Raw genomic sequence first — 16,271 nt, forward strand, 5'->3', positions numbered from 1 at the left:
TATTGCAATGCGTGCAGTATCAGTTATTATACCAAATAGATCCATGCATCAGCAGCAACAACACATACATTATAAACGATTAGCTCTGTATTATCTGCTGTGCAAGGGCGCGTTGAAATCAGCTTGTTCACATGGTGTGTTGAAGCGCTCCTGTCTCTGTGCGTCTCTCTCTCTCACTTCGTAACCATGGTGCAGGCACGGTTTTTTTTTTTTGGGGGGGGGGGGTGTTTTTCCCCAGCGCTTTTATTAATCACGTTGATGCATTTCCCCTTTGATTTACAAGTGCGTGCGTGCGGCGTTTATTTATTCCCAGTCAAATGGTCTCTGAATCCTTCTTAACAAGAAGCGCTAGGACTGGAAACGAGACAACGCACAGCGCTGTTCATTGAAATACATTAGTAAAACAGACAGAGGGATGGACGAATGAATGACCTTTCCTGTTGCATCTCCGTGGAAACGTGTCGGCAGGGCGCTGCGTCATCGAGAACTAACGTCTAAAAAGAAATAACCCATCATCCTGAATTCGATGGTGGCTTTCCAGCCTTCGCAGAATCGACTACTCCCGATGAGACAGCGGGCCTTGATGACAGTCCAGTTTGTATGAGCTCACACAGGCTCGCATCTCCCTCGACACATGCTTGACAGACTGTTTCAATGAGGGAGCCCGTGGCTGGCTCTGCTCATACTTGAAGCCCACACGTCCTCCACATCAGGGAGCGCAATGCTTTCTTTACTGGGCAGTGCCTTTCCTCGCACTGGTTTTATGAAGTGTCCAAAACGACAGCCATTTTTCCATAGTTAATGTATGAAAGGGTTAATGACACTGTGAGCGTGGGGCCGGTGAATAGCGGACCTCGGATGGGCATTAAGAAAAAATGATTAAAAACATGCTTTTAAAACCCTGGTTAATTAAACGAATGTTACAATACATTAAATACAAACCAAATACATATTGTGCTGACGGGGCTCTGAACTGTTACTGTTTTGACTAGCTAACCCCGCTTACCTGCCTCGCATGCCCGTCGCATTAGAGAACGGTCGTTATTCGTTTGGAAACGGTGAATTATGCAATCGTGTCGTTCGTACCTGATTTATTGAAATAATGGAAGCTGTGTGTGTGTGTTACCTGCCCTGAGCACACAGAAACGGAGTAACTAACGGCGCTGTCTAGTTTATTCAAACTCCTCCTTCCTGTTATTTAGCAGCGGCACCAAACAGCTCAGTACAAACCTGTCAGCGCGTTTGAAATACGCATTAAAACCAAACAAAGCTCTTGAGATAGAGAGACGCTGTGAGCAGGAACGGGCAGAGAGACGCACGGGACCGATATGGAGGCGCTGTCAGGACCGTGTAACCATTCCAAACAGCTTTGTTTCAATGCAGTCCGAAAAGAAGGAGAATAAATTCGAAAAACAAGTTCGCAAACAGCGAAGAAACTCCCACAATATGCTGTAAAAAAAAAAAAAAAAAAAAAAAAAGATTTGTGGAAGACGATTTGTTTGTGCAGATCACTGAAATTCGATTTTATTTTCTCCAGTACTTTTAAAAGTTTATATAAGAAGAAAAAGGACGGCTCTTTTTGAGCGCATATTTTAAAAGTTTGCACGCGTTGGCTTTTTATTGATGTATTTGCCTGAACTCTGACAGAGGAGACGCGTGTGTATTTTGCATGTAAGGACTTTTTAATCATGCCAAAAAAACAAAGACTACAAACAAACACAAACGCACCGCTCTATACGCGTGTTTACTGCCACCTCCACTAAAGGGTATTTTCTCCACTATCCTCGCCGATCCTGTGTGTGGATGCTACAGGAAAAGGGCTACAGTAAAGACGAGGAGAGCTGTCTAAAACCTGCTGCTGGTCTGGACAGTGTTTGTTTGCATATGCAATGCCACTTATCAAAGTCGCTGCAAACATCGAACCTTAAACACTCTTGACCGATGTGAGCGCTCTCTCCCCCTGCTGCCGCGCTGTGATTCGGAGGTGCCGGTCATGGTGTTGGAGTGGTGTGGCGTGCTGAGGGGGCTCCTCTCCCAGGATCCCGGGCAGGTTATGGGCGTGGTGGAGGCGCTGGTGTGGGAGCTGCACCAGGACAAGGAGGGACTGATAGAAAGTATGCTGCGAGACCCCAGCAGCCAGGACTACATGCGGGCTCTGTGCTGCTTACTGACGTCCACAGAAACACGGTGAGCTGGCTGGGTCGTGCACTTTGATAGAGCTCGTTGAGATGCACAGCTCTGTGTGTGTGTGTGATGGGGGAGGGGGTGCTGTCGGCTGTCAGCTCCCTAGTCTCTCCTCTCCAGCTCCTCTCACGAAAGCAGCTGTTTAGATTTCACAGTCAATATTGGAGGAGCGCTTAATCTCCAGGAGGGGAGGGTTAGCGTTAGGGCTGGGGTGGGTCAGGGTTAGGGTTGGGGTGGGTTAGGGTTAGGGTGGGTTAGGGTTAGGGTTAGGGTGTGTTAGCGTTAGGGTTAGGGTGGGTTAGGGTTAGCGTTAGGGTGTGTTAGGGTTAGCGTTAGGGTTGGGGTGGGTTAGGGTTAGGGTGTGTTAGGGTTAGCGTTAGGGTTGGGGTGGGTTAGGGTTAGGGTGTGTTAGGGTTAGCGTTAGGGTTGGGGTGGGTTAGGGTTAGGGTGTGTTAGGGTTAGGGTAGGTTAGGGTTCGGGTTCCAAGCTGTGGAGTTTTTTACACTAGGTTAGGGTTAGGGTGGGTTAGGGTTAGCGTTAGGGTGTGTTAGGGTTAGCGTTAGGGCTGGGGTGGGTCAGGGTTAGGGTTGGGGTGGGTTAGGGTTAGGGTGGGTTAGGGTTAAGGTTAGGGTGTGTTAGCGTTAGGGTTGGGGTGTGTTAGGGTTGGGGTGTGTTAGGGTTAGGGTGTGTTAGGGTTAGGGTAGGTTAGGGTTCGGGTTCCAAGCTGTGGAGTTTCTTACACTGGGTTAGGGTTGGGGTGGGTTAGGGTTGGGGTGGGTTAGGGTTAGGGTGTGTTAGGGTTAGGGTAGGTTAGGGTTGGGGTGGGTTAGGGTTAGCGTGTGTTAGGGTTAGGGTGGGTTAGGGTTAGGGTGTGTTAGGGTTAGGGTGGGTTAGGGTTGGGGTGGGTTAGGGTTAGGGTGTGTTAGGGTTAGGGTGGGTTAGGGTTGGGGTGGGTTAGGGTTAGGGTGTGTTAGGGTTGGGGTGGGTTAGGGTTGGGGTGGGTTAGGGTTAGGGTGTGTTAGGGTTAGGGTGGGTTAGGGTTAGGGTAGGTTAGGGTTAGGGTAGGTTAGGGTTGGGGTGTGTTAGGGTTGGGGTGGGTTAGGGTTGGGGTGGGTTAGGGTTGGGGTGGGTTAGGGTTAGGGTGGGTTAGGGTTAGGGTGTGTTAGGGTTGGGGTGGGTTAGGGTTGGGGTGGGTTAGGGTTAGGGTGTGTTAGGGTTAGGGTAGGTTAGGGTTGGGGTGTGTTAGGGTTAGGGTGTGTTAGGGTTGGGGTGGGTTAGGGTTGGGGTGGGTTAGGGTTGGGGTGGGTTAGGGTTAGGGTGTGTTAGGGTTCGGGTTCCATGCTGTGGAGTTTCTTACACTGGGTTAGGGTTAGAATCTCAATGTACTGCTCCTTGGACAGTGCAGTGTTAGGGTTAGGGTTAGAATCTCAATGTACTGCTCCTTGGACAGTGCAGTGCAGGTTAGGGTTAGGGTTAGGGTTAGGGTTAGGGTTAGGGTTAGGGTTAGGGTTAGAATCTCAATGTACTGCTCCTTGGACAGTGCAGTGCAGGTTAGGGTTAGGGTTAGGGTTAGGGTTAGGGTTAGGGTTAGGGTTAGAATCTCAATGTACTGCTCCTTGGACAGTGCAGTGCAGGTTAGGGTTAGGGTTAGAATCTCAATGTACTGCTCCTTGGACAGTGCAGTGCAGGTTAGGGTTAGGGTTAGGGTTAGAATCTCAATGTACTGCTCCTTGGACAGTGCAGTGCAGGTTAGGGTTAGGGTTAGGGTTAGGGTTAGAATCTCAATGTACTGCTCCTTGGACAGTGCAGTGCAGGTTAGGGTTAGGGTTAGGGTTAGGGTTAGGGTTAGAATCTCAATGTACTGCTCCTTGGACAGTGCAGTGCAGGTTAGGGTTAGGGTTAGGGTTAGGGTTAGGGTTAGGGTTAGGGTTAGGGTTAGAATCTCAATGTACTGCTCTTGGACAGTGCAGTGCAGGTTAGGGTTAGGGTTAGGGTTAGGGTTAGGGTTAGGGTTAGGGTTAGGGTTAGAATCTCAATGTACTGCTCTTGGACAGTGCAGTGCAGGTTAGGGTTAGGGTTAGGGTTAGGGTTAGGGTTAGGGTTAGGGTTAGGGTTAGGGTTAGAATCTCAATGTGCTGCTCCTTGGACAGTGCAGTGCAGGTTAGGGTTAGGGTTAGGGTTAGAATCTCAGTGCAGTGCAGTGCAGGAGGCTCGGTCACGGATAGTTCATATCCACACGCTCAGGTAGCTGGAGTGTAAATTAAAATAATGATATTACCTGGACATTTCCAAGTACAGTAAATACACCAGCCTCCCTCGCCCCTTGCATGTCACCCCCTCCCCCTCCCCAGCCTAACCACTGAGTTATCATGACAAACAAAACCAGCAGCAGAAAGCAGTTCAGCAGAGCCTGGCCAGGGGGGTAGTTTACTGGTTTCTGTGGCAACAAGGGTCCTGCGGCTGAACTTTGAACAGTCAATAAGTATGAGCTGGCCAGCGCCTGCCTGACAGCAAAACAGACAAACCTGGAACTGATCCAGCCTGAAACCGTGCAGGCAGCCCATGACACTTCAACAAGATGCCATGTTTAATATTCACATCCAGCGCATTTTACTGAATATCATTAATATATAGGAACACATGGATCAAGAAGAATTAGACAGACACTGTACAGCAGGCATTCAAGCCCAAGTTTAGTCAGCCTGGGGTCCAGGGCGATATGCATTCTGCAGTACAGTGGACTTGATCTTGAAATATTAGACTTGAGTGAAGAAACCGAGCCTGTAATACGCTGGCCCTGAAGTGCTTCTGTTCTGTGCTGCAGGTTATGCTTCTTCTGTGTTCTCCTCCAAACCCCTATTCTTTATACTCACTGACTTAGCAACGAAGCATCATTGAGTCACAGAACCTTCCAGGGGTCAGCATTCTACGAACCGCACTGGAATCTTTGCAGTGATGAGAGGGTTATGAAAGCCCCTCCTTCAACGATTCCTTCTTTGTTTGTGGTTTGCAGGCTGTGCAGCAACGTGGCCTACATCCTGGGCTCCATTGCGGAGAGCGAGACTGGGACCCAGCAGCTGGTGTCACTGGGAGGGGCCGGGGACCTGCTGGGAACGCTGACCGCACTGCTGAGCTGGGACGATGCCGAGGCGGTGATGAACGCAGCTGGCACCATCGGCACCCTGGTAATCAAACTCAGGACCTGCTCATTGAGTTGTGATGTCATTGCAGTGGCTGAAGCCCTGGGTCTGCTGTTAGGGCACAGCAGTGGTTGCAATGCTGCAGTGTTACTCTGACGCTGTATTGAGTTGCGCGTGGCTCTGGGATGAATTCCAGCCCTGTCCCCTGCAGGCGGAGAGCAGCGAGGGGCGGCGGTGGATCCTGGGGGAGCGTGGCTTCGTGGAGATGGTAGACAGCGTGACCGCCCTGCTGGACGCGAGGAGCGAGTGGACGGTCAGCAACGCCGCCCTGGTGCTGGCTCGCCTCTCGATGTGCGAGTCGGGGTGCCGCAGGCTCCTGGAGCACCCCAGCTCCTCCAGGATAATCTCCAAGCTCATCGGCTCGCTCAGTGGGGACGAGGCAGGTAGGAGGCGCACTGAGGCAGCTCTTCCAGGGCTCCCATTCAAACAGCTAGCAGCTGGTGGAAGTGAATTTTAGGGAAATATCAAATTCATGCAAATGTAGTTTATTGCATGAATTATTGCAATGTAAAATAATTCTCTCTCTCGTCTCTCTCTCTCTGTCACACCCTCTCTCTCTCTCTCTCATTCTCTCTCTCTCTGTCTCACATCCTCTCTCTCTCCCTCCCTCTCTCTCTCTCTCTGTCTCACCCCCCCCTCTCTCTCTCTCTCTCTCTCTCTCTCTCTCTCTCTCTCTCTCTCTCTCTCTCTCTCTCTCTCTCTCCTCTCTCCTCTCTCTCTCCGGGCTGCAGGGTGTGGGATGAACGCTGCCTTCGCTCTGGGCCGGCTGTGCGACACGGACTCTGGGCTCCAGCGGATACTCAGCATGGCAGAGGCCCCGGGCATGGTGAGTCAAACCCCCCTTACCCCCGTGGGGTTGTAAAGTGGAACGCTCTGCCGACCCTTTTGCTTTGTTTCGTTCAGGTTGTCTCTCTGGGAGCCATGCTGGCTCAGCCTGACACTGGAGGCAGTAAGAACGCCTGCTTCGCTCTGAGTTGCCTGGCAACGGAAGCGGAAGGCCACGCCCACGTCCTGCAGAGCCCTGCCTTCCCCCAGCTGCTGAACTCGCTCTACCGCCTCCTGCAGGCGGAGGACCAAGACAGCGCCTGGTTTGCTGCAATGTACGCAATGCTTTAGAGAGAATGACATCAAACCGGTCCAGCCGCTGCACATGAGAGTCTCTTACTGCTGTTACATGTCTGCTTCTTGAAATGACTTCACTCCTGTTTAATGACTTCACTCCTGTTTAATGACTTCACCCTGTTTAATGACTTCACTCCTGTTTAATGAAGCTGTTTGTACTGGGGTGTGTAACATTTTGTCTAGAAGTCTGAAGTTCTGCTTCATCTCTTACCCTGTGCCTCCCCACACCCATCACCCACAGGACAGTGAAGGTTCTGGCTTCCCAGCCCAGCGGAGTCCTGAATCTGAGAGAGCACAGGAAACTAGAGGAGCTCTTAAAGGTGAGAGTTCATCATTCATTCACACAGCATTCCCTTTCCATGGGCCTTCCCCTATCCTGAGCCCTGAAGTCCGCACATTGCTTTAAATAACGTAGTGCAGTGTTCCGCGGGTCAGAGCATAGTAAAGATAAGTATGGTACAAACAAACACAACGATAGCTGGCTGTGTTTGTCCTCCCAGTCTCTGTACAAACAAACACAACGATAGCTGGCTGTGTTTGTCCTCCCAGTCTCTGTACAAACAAACACAACGATAGCTGGCTGTGTTTGTCCTCCCAGTCTCTGTACAAACAAACACAACGATAGCTGGCTGTGTTTGTCCTCCCAGTCTCTGTACAAACAAACACAACGATAGCTGGCTGTGTTTGTCCTCCCAGTCTCTGGTGTGCTCCAAGACAGCAGGGAAGGAGCTGCTGGAGGAAGTGAGCCTCACTCTGACCAAGCTGCAGCGCCTCCCCAAACCCCTTCCCCCGCGGACGGAGCGCCTGGATTCGGGTTCTGTCCTGGTCTCCTGGGAGACATGCACCCCCGGGAGCGGCCTGGAGGTCACCTACAGGTGAGGAACGGAACAGCGGGCAGGACCACGGATATGATGATCTTATTAGTATCTTATTATCACTGTCTCTAGATCTCTGACTCTGTCCCCCTCAAATTAAACAGCTGTTCGTTGGATTTACATAGTTGCATAGTTAACAATATACCAGTGCATTTGCACATTTCATTGGTGTTTCAGTCTCTTCGACGGATCCTGCCTGTTGTACTCGGGGCTCCAGTCTTGCTTCACCCTGACGGAGATCCCACCTGGTCAGGCGTTCCTCTTCAGGCTCCGCCTCTCCACGCTGGGGGGCGACACCAGCCCCTACAGTGAAGCCGTCCGATGGGCTGTGCAGAAGGAGGCATCTCTGCCCGGCAGTCCTCAGGATCTGCGTGTGATTGGCTGCACCCAGACGCAGGTGAAGCTGAGCTGGGCTCCCCCGGCCGATCCGCAGGGTCCCCTGAAGGGTTACCAGCTCTTCAGGGGAGAGACCCCACTGGACACCACCACGGAGCTCAGCTGCATCGCGGGCGGACTCTCCCCCTCCTCCCTGTACGAGTTTGGGGTGTGTGCCCTGGGGTCCACGGGGAGGGGTGCCATGGCACGGGTCGAGGTCAGGACAGCAGACCCAGGGGACCACGCGCCCAGCAAGCTGGCGGTCACCGTCCTGGGGCGCCACGAGATTTCCGTGAGCTGGGATATCCCCGAGGTGCCGCTGGGCCGGCTGTTTAACTTTGAGCTGTGCATCAACGGGAGAGTGGTGTACCTGGGCACGGAGAGGAGCTACACCGCACGCAGGCTGGCAGCCAACACCGAGTACACCTGCACCGTCAGTGTCATCACCAGCGAGGGGCGCTGTGAGAGCCGGCCGGTCACCAAGAGGACCGCCAGGGACGAGTACGAGAACACCGCCAAGTGGGTACCCCCCCTGGTAGTTAAGGGTTAATAATAGAGCTGAACTGAATGATCGGAGGTGCAGATGTGACTTCCTCCAGAGTGTACATTGAGATCACTGAAATAAACAATTTGCTTCATCCGTTTCAGGTGCCTCTACTCTCCAGCGCGAGCCAGCCAGCAGCAGCAGCCCCCTCTCGCCCCCCCAACGAAGGAGCTCCCGGACTGCAGGACCGAACCAAAAAGCCCCGAGGCACGGGAGCCCCCCACAAGGAGCCCCCCAGAGCTCCAAAAGCACACCTGGCCCTGAGTAAGGGGTGCTGCAAAGTGTGGGACAGCGACAGCACCGGGGGGGTCGGGGCCAGGCACAGGTGATCCAGGGTTGTTGTTTATCTGCTACCTTTATGAGATTTTAGTAGAAGTGAAACCAGTGTCAGGTGTGGTTGAGCTGGCTAGCCTGAGCTGCATCATTATTACACGTCGCTTCTTAAAGGGAGGCTTTATGAAGCGTGGGAGACGCATGTACACTCAAACTAACCTGTACCTCCAGATTGCAATAAATAAACACAACGGGTTTGGTGTATGAAGCATTCGCTTTGCTTGCAACAGAAGAACCTGTTATTCCTACTTGCTTCAACAGGAGATATCTGCCCATTATAAGGGCCACTTTCTGTATCCTCTCCATGTACACTCGCTGAGCCCTGTAGTTACCGATTTCAATAAATAAACGCTACTGGTCAGTTACTGGTCAGAACCTTTAACCCTTATCACTCCGCTTGCTTCAGCAGGAGACCCTCGACTCGGTCACAGCGCAAAGATGGGAGTGAATCATCCGCTCAGTCTGTGGAGGTGAGGGCTGCTGCAGAGCTCTATAGATATCTAGTGTGTGGAGGTGAGGGCTGCTACAGAGCTCTATAGATATCTAGTGTGTGGAGGTGAGGGCTGCTGCAGAGCTCTATAGATATCTAGTGTGTGGAGGTGAGGGCTGCTACAGAGCTCTATAGATATCTAGTGTGTGGAGGTGAGGGCTGCTACAGAGCTCTATAGATATCTAGTGTGTGGAGGTGAGGGCTGCTACAGAGCTCTATACATATCTAGTGTGTGGAGTGCGTTGCTGCTGCAGAGCTCTATAGATATCTAGTGTGTGGAGGTGAGGGCTGCTACAGAGCTCTATAGATATCTAGTGTGTGGAGGTGACGGCTTCTACAGAGCTCTATAGATATCTAGTGTGTGGAGGTGAGGGCTGCTACAGAGCTCTATAGATATCTAGTGTGTGGAGGTGAGGGCTGCTACAGAGCTCTATAGATATCTAGTGTGTGGAGGTGAGGGCTGCTAAAGAGCTCTATAGATATCTAATGTGTGGAGTGCATTGCTGCTGTTTTTGTTCTTTCACTCATATTGGGGTTTCATCGGCAGGCCGTGTCCAAGACGATCCCGACAGGACGTCCTCAGCAGTCAGACCAGCGGGGGCTTTCCCCCCTGAGCTCCGGGACAGACCCCTGTGCCCGGGAGCGGGGCGGGGGGCACGGTCCCAACACGAGGAGGGAGCCCTGCACCAAGGTACCCTGGACTGACTCCTTCAGCACACTGAAGCTTTGCTGCTAATAGAACCTCATCCCTAACTATTAAACACTCCAAAGTCCATCTGTAAAGACAAACGTTTCAATGGAAGACTTCCAGTCGAACCGTTTGTCATTACTGTTTAGGTTTCTTTTGCAAACAGAATGTATTCCCTCACTGTGATAAGTCTACCAAAAATACACTGTGCTCCAGGTGGTGTTGAACGCGATCTCTGACTACGATGTGGGGGAGCCTCTCTTCAGCAGGGTGCAGCCCGTGGAGGGGGTCACCCCCCTGCCGATCCGCCTGCCTGGCAAACCCCCCAGCTCCTCCAGCTCCTCCAGCTCCTGCAGCCCCACGGAGCGGCCCAGAGGCAGAGCAGCCGTGCTGCTGGAGCGCAGAGCCAAGACCGAGAGTGAGCTGCTGCCCCGGCGAGGGGGGAGGAGGAGGGAGGAGCAGACACAGCAAGAGGGGGCTGCAGGGAGGAGGTGAGTGAGTGTGCGTGCGTGTGTGTGTCTGTGTGAGTGTGTCTGTGAGTGAGTGTGTGTGTGTGTGAGTGTGAGTGCATGTGTGCGTGCATGCGTGTGTGTGTCTGTGTGTGTGTGTGTGTGTGAGCGAGCAAGCGAGGGCAGGAAAGGGGGATACAGTGTTATAGATTACATTCTGCTTCAGTTAAGAGATGTTTTGCAATAATCCTAAAATGGAGAAAGATTACATTTACACTTTCTACAGCATCTGTCAGTTCGGGTGCTCTCCATCTCATGAATGAGATGACTGCTCTCTCTCTTTCTCTTCTCTCACTTGTTCTCTGTTCTGTTGTATTCTGTCCGTGTTGTTCTTTGTATGGCTTGCAGGGGGAGCTGGCTGCTGGAGGACTCTCTGCAGGGGATCCAGTCCCTCACTGCTGTGTACATACCCGGGAAGGAGAGCCCTTTCCAGCTGAAGCACTTCCAGAGAGGCGAGGCGCACACACAGCTGCTGAGCACCAAGGAGAAGCTGCTCAGCTCAGGTGACAACCCTTTAAAGAAATAGCACCGAGAGAGACCAAGGAACGCTGCTCCCAGATCTTAGCAAGCGCGGTCCTCCTGATGATGGGTTAGCTGTGTATGAATGCATTGTATTTCACAGCTTGCTGTGTTCATGTGTGTTGCAGACCTGCTGTTGCGGATGAACTGTGTGATGCAGGAAAGCAGCCAGCAGCGTCGCCACGCTCAGAGTCTGTCCCTGAGTGCAGGAGGGCGGGGTCCCCAGCTCACCACGAACCACCGCACCTCCAGACCCCCCCTGCCCCGCGTCCCCCCAGGACTCAGCTCTCTCCTGCAGGACAAGGGTGAGTGCAGAAGCTCTTCCACCCAGGTCCTCTTCTTCCCACGGTGCTGGTTCTGTTACACTGTCTGATTTAGAACTGTGTGCTTCTCTTCCTGACAGCAAGCTTGGTGAAGCGCATGCAGACTCTCTCTGAAGTGGACCGCATTCAGCTGGACTGGACCCGGCACCACAGAACCCCAGTGAGGCTGCCAGCGAGACTCGGGTACCACCCACACACACACACACACACACACACACACACACACACACACCGCTGTGCATAACACCTTCCCAGCTGGAGCCATTCCCTCCGGCAGTGTGTGCTCCTGCCTCGGACAGCACAGGTTTCCAATACTGATCTGAACTGCACGACACTGAAACAGGACTGGCAGGAAATGAAGCCGTGTTTATGGCTGTTCGTTGTTCCTCTTGGCTCTTCTTGGATCTCCAGATCCTTGAGCTCTGAAGCTGTTGTATCATTCAGCTCATAAATCTAGACAGCATTATCAAATGATGCTGCAGAGGCTGTCAGTTGCCCTGCGATGACTATCATGCTGGGGTTCCCTGTTTCTATTGCTGTTAAATTTGGCACTGTGTTCTGGTTTCTCTCTAAAGCTGGCTCTCTTCCAGGCAGGGCGGATCCTTCGTGCTGACCCCGGCTACAGACATTGAGTTCGGGGTCGGGGGTCACTGCCCCAAGCCACGCTGATTTGGGGGCCCTGGACACCTCTGAAGCGAGGTCACCTGCGTCCCTCACCTGAGCCCAGCGGAGCCCCAGGGAGAAGCGTGAACAGCACACACAGCCGATACACACGCAGGCTGTCCCCTGACACCCTCTCCACACCTGCGGCGTTACCACTGCGAGACTTTACTGTAGCATGCAATGGCACACAGCTGCTGAACAACAATGAGAGACGAGAAAGTGGGGTTAGAAACTCACACGAGCCCAGCACCCAAACCAGACCCCACTTCAATAAACTGTCCCTCCCCTGTAGCTGCATGAGCAAAATCCTAAGAGTGACCCGACAGACTGGGGGTGGACTTGTGTTTCATTTTGCACTTTATCACTTTCAGCGGCACTTTCTGATCACATTTCAGACCAATGGCTTGCATTCACTAGCAGGAAATTCAAATGATATATATACAGTATATACAGTGTGTGTGTGTGTGTGTGTGTGTGTGTGTGTGTGTGTGTGTATATATGTAATATTATCGTCATGGCAGGTGATGATCTGGATTGTTATAGATTTGCAATGTACACAACGTGATTGCTTTATCCAAAGCGTTGTGTTTGTCGATCCCAAATCAAATATGTAATGTACGTTACTTTTAAATATTTGCTGTGCAATAAAATGTGTGTTGTGTACTTCCTGCTGTAGTTTGTTAACACTGCACTGTAATAAGGTGATTGCTGCTGCACTGCAGGTGAAGTGCAGAGTGCACTCAAACTGCGGTTTACATGCAAAAGTGAATTTAACATCAAAATAATAAGACAAGCATATAGAAAGTGCATTTACTGTAAAATATCGCGACTTTTAGGACAGTACCTTCTATTGCAGAATTCTCTTATTTTATAGACACTATAATACAGTGTGTGTGTGTGTGTGTGTGTATTCAGTATAAATAGCAGTTTGTTGTTATTTATTCTATAAAGCTTGTCCCCTACTTGGTTAGTATTATTATTTTGTAATTAAATAAATGTCCACCCAAGCCAGCAAGCGGCGCCCTTTCTTTACACAGCTCGGTCTAAAGCAGCTGAAGCGAGCTCCGCCGCAGGCTGTGTTCAGCCACACAGTGCCGGAGGGAGGGTTGGAGACCCAGGACTACATAAAGCAGGATAGGACAGTCAATCCCGTGATGCAGTTCGGTACTCAAGTACAGGAGCCATTTGTGGAGCCCACTCAGCACTGAATACATTGCGGCGATGCTGTGTTGCAGCGCCAGGATATACCGGTATTGAATAACAATCCAAATATCGTTAATATAAAGTGACTGACTGTCATTTATGCGAGTGATTATGTAAAGAAACATTTCCCAGGGCGAGCGTGAATACGTTAAAAGCATTGCGAGTGCGCTTTGAAAGAGCTCTACGGGCTCCAGAAATGCGCCACTGTTTACTAACCCGCCCACTCGTGAAATCATTTTCCTATCCTTCTTTATATAGTCCTAGTTGGAGACGCGGAAGTCAGCGCCGTGGACACGTCACTTCAGGACTCGCAGCAGCGGAACCCCCGGTGTTATTTCAGAAGGACAGTCCCAAACCGAGTCAGGCACTTCAAGCATGGTTAACATCGGGCTCTCAAGGGTCGACGACGCTGTTGCAGCAAAACACCCGGTCTGTGTAAAATGAAAGACGATGATGCTGCTGCACTGAAATATCTGTGTTATAAAGTCAATTACACAACAGCACGAAATCTACCTGTTTTGAATGTGTGCAGTAATAATAATAATAATAATAATAATAATAATAATAATAATAATATGGTCACGAGAAGGCCGTCCCGTTTGCATTGCTCTATGAAATGCGATCATTTCTCCTACCTGTTTAATTTGCAATGTTCATTAACATACTCCTGTCTGTGTGGTTCAGGGTTTGCAACAATACGCTGCCTGCCAGTCGCACGCTTTCATGAAGGGGACCGGGACGTTCGTGCTGGGTAGGACTTCAATCCCGTTCATTGTCTCTATTGGGAATGTATAGATACGCCTGATAGGACATCTGAGAGCCAGCTAATTCAATACAGTCTAGTGTAGAGAACTCAGTGCTGTACTGGTGATCTGAGAGCCAGCTAATTCAATACAGCCTAGTGTAGAGAACTCAGTGCTGTACTGGAAATCTGAGAGCCAGCTAATTCAATACAGTCTAGTGTAGAGAACTCAGTGCTGTACTGGTGATCTGAGAGCCAGCTAATTCAATACAGTCTAGTATAGATAGCTCAGTGCTGGGGATCTGAGAGCCAGCTAATTCAATCCAGTCTAGTGTAGAGAACTCAGTGCTGTACTGGAGATCTGAGAGCAGCTAATTCAATACAGTCTAGTATGGAGAACTCAGTGCTGTACTGGGGATCTGAGAGCCAGCTAATTCAATACAGTCTAGTATAGAGAACTCAGTGCTGTACTGGAGATCTGAGAGCCAGCTAATTCAATACAGTCTAGAGTAGAGAACTCAGTGCTGTACTGGAGATCTGAGAGCCAGCTAATTCAATACAGTCTAGTATAGAGAACTCGGTGCTGTACTGGGGATCTGAGAGCCAGCTAATTCAATACAGTCTAGTATAGAGAACTCGGTGCTGTACTGGGGATCTGAGAGCCAGCTAATTCAATACAGTCTAGAGTAGAGAACTCAGTGCTGTACTGGAGATCTGAGAGCAGCTAATTCAATACAGTCTAGTATGGAGAACTCAGTGCTGTACTGGGGATCTGAGAGCCAGCTAATTCAATACAGTCTAGTATAGAGAACTCAGTGCTGTACTGGAGATCTGAGAGCCAGCTAATTCAATACAGTCTAGAGTAGAGAACTCAGTGCTGTACTGGAGATCTGAGAGCCAGCTAATTCAATACAGTCTAGTATAGAGAACTCAGTGCTGTACTGGGGATCTGAGAGCCAGCTAATTCAATACAGTCTAGTATAGAGAACTCAGTGCTGTACTGGGGATCTGAGAGCCAGCTAATTCAATACAGTCTAGTATAGAGAACTCAGTGCTGTACTGGGGATCTGAGAGCCAGCTAATTCAATACAGTCTAGTATAGAGAACTCGGTGCTGTACTGGGGATCTGAGAGCCAGCTAATTCAATACAGTCTAGTATAGATAGCTCAGTGCTGGGGATCTGAGAGCCAGCTAATTCAATCCAGTCTAGTATAGAGAACTCAGTGCTGTACTGGGGATCTGAGAGCCAGCTAATTCAATACAGTCTAGTATAAAGAACTCAGTGAGGTACTGGGGATCTGAGAGCCAGCTAATTCAATACAGTCTAGTATAGATAGCTCAGTGCTGGGGATCTGAGAGCCAGCTAATTCAATCCAGTCTAGTATAGATAGCTCAGTGCTGTGGATCTGAGAGCCAGCTAATTCAATCCAGTCTAGTATAGAGAGCTCAGTGCTGTACTGGAGATGTGAGAGCCTGCTAATTGCATACAGGGCGCTCTCTGAATCGTTCCTGTCTCCTCTGTGTGCTGCAGGCACCGGGGTGATGTTTGCGTTACAGCGCGCTCTCAGCAGGAGGCTGCCCTACCCTTTCCAGTGGACTGTGCTGCTGTCAGTAGGTGAGGTATTACCAGGGTTGGGTGCAGTTCCTTTTTTAAATTTCCAATTTTTCCCTGTGCTGTATTGCACCTTGCCATGCTTTTACCAGACTCCACTTTCTAAGGGCGGTAAGATAACAAGAAATGCATCATGTGCTGGCTGGATCGCTGCTCTGTTTCAGTGGCGGGGTCGGTGGGGAGCTATGCTGTGACTCGAGTCGAGACTCAGAAATGCTCCAACCTGTGGATTTACCTGGAGACGGGGCGGGGCTCCGAGGAGAGAGCGACAGGTGAGGACAGGGCTGCCAATGTGTTTCATTGAGTGTGATATGCCCAGGATTACTGTGTGTTTCATTGAGCGTGCTGTAGGGGGCGCTGGTGGATAGCATTGAAATACCCAGGATTACTGTGTGTTTCATTGAGTGTGCTGTAGGGGGCGCTGGTGGATAGCATTGAACAGGATTACTGTGCTGATGGGTGGGGTGTTTGTTTAGAGGCTGTTGCTTGTTCGTTCAAGTTCACCCACACTAGCTCTAGCCTATGCTGAGTGTGCTGAGCTCCACTACAGTAATGGAAACGCACGCTGGCTTTTCTCAGGCACTCCCTCCACGGAGTCCCCAGAAGAGACGGGCTCCACAAGGAAGACCACTCGCTACGGGGATGTGATGGAATGAAGGGGAGACCTGAGACCTCAACACTGGAGCTCACAGCAAGATCCCTGGAGAGCGGGCTTCTGTTCATGAAGGACCCTGCCACTCTGCACACAGTCCAGGGTATACACGATCTACACTGTGTTTATTATGATTACTACGCAGTATCAATAAATTATTTCATACTGTACGTGCAAGAAGGGGGCGTCTCTCAATTCTTTCTTTTATTACACAGACAGCATGTTCATGTAGTCTTG

At 50.7% G+C, this 16,271-nt stretch overlaps 2 protein-coding genes across 4 annotated transcripts; both read left to right on the plus strand.

The window, feature by feature from the left end:
* Positions 1-201: 201 nt before the first annotated feature.
* On the plus strand, positions 202-9,104 carry LOC131702908 (usherin-like). Of its 3 annotated transcripts, none has more exons than XR_009309596.1 (10): positions 202-2,187; positions 5,198-5,369; positions 5,536-5,767; positions 6,116-6,210; positions 6,288-6,484; positions 6,748-6,826; positions 7,203-7,381; positions 7,559-8,275; positions 8,405-8,625; positions 9,043-9,104. XR_009309596.1 is itself a non-coding variant. In XM_059005450.1 (10 exons), the coding sequence occupies exons 1-9, from the start codon at positions 1,994-1,996 to the stop codon at positions 8,562-8,564; spliced, it is 2,025 nt and encodes a 674-aa protein (XP_058861433.1). In that variant the 5' UTR covers positions 202-1,993; the 3' UTR covers positions 9,043-9,104. The 3 variants fall into 3 exon arrangements, 1 of the variants encoding a protein (XP_058861433.1); XR_009309597.1 differs by having other exon boundaries at positions 9,040-9,101; XM_059005450.1 differs by having other exon boundaries at positions 8,405-8,564.
* Positions 9,105-12,995: 3,891 nt separating this feature from the next.
* tmem141 (transmembrane protein 141) lies at positions 12,996-16,214 on the plus strand. Its single transcript, XM_059005635.1, has 6 exons — positions 12,996-13,075; positions 13,287-13,457; positions 13,713-13,779; positions 15,302-15,385; positions 15,547-15,654; positions 15,962-16,214. Exons 2-6 carry the CDS (start codon positions 13,404-13,406, stop codon positions 16,036-16,038), a joined length of 390 nt encoding a protein of 129 aa, XP_058861618.1. The 5' UTR covers positions 12,996-13,075; positions 13,287-13,403; the 3' UTR covers positions 16,039-16,214.
* The last annotated feature ends 57 nt before the right edge of the window (positions 16,215-16,271 follow it).

Source organism: Acipenser ruthenus, chromosome 31 (assembly GCF_902713425.1).
Source record: "Acipenser ruthenus chromosome 31, fAciRut3.2 maternal haplotype, whole genome shotgun sequence".
NCBI lineage: Eukaryota > Metazoa > Chordata > Actinopteri > Acipenseriformes > Acipenseridae > Acipenser > Acipenser ruthenus.

Excerpts from the sequence above, each read along its gene's own strand:
- LOC131702908 (XM_059005450.1), top strand. The coding sequence starts at position 1,994 with ATGGTGTTGGAGTGGTGTGGCGTGCTGAGGGGGCTCCTCTCCCAGGAT. Across the intron at positions 5,370-5,535 it reads CTGGCACCATCGGCACCCTG|GCGGAGAGCAGCGAGGGGCG; the intron begins GTAATCAAACTC and ends TGTCCCCTGCAG. Across the intron at positions 7,382-7,558 it reads GGCCTGGAGGTCACCTACAG|TCTCTTCGACGGATCCTGCC; the intron begins GTGAGGAACGGA and ends TTGGTGTTTCAG.
- tmem141 (XM_059005635.1), top strand. The coding sequence starts at position 13,404 with ATGGTTAACATCGGGCTCTCAAGGGTCGACGACGCTGTTGCAGCAAAA. Across the intron at positions 13,458-13,712 it reads CTGTTGCAGCAAAACACCCG|GGTTTGCAACAATACGCTGC; the intron begins GTCTGTGTAAAA and ends TGTGTGGTTCAG. Across the intron at positions 15,655-15,961 it reads CTCCGAGGAGAGAGCGACAG|GCACTCCCTCCACGGAGTCC; the intron begins GTGAGGACAGGG and ends GGCTTTTCTCAG.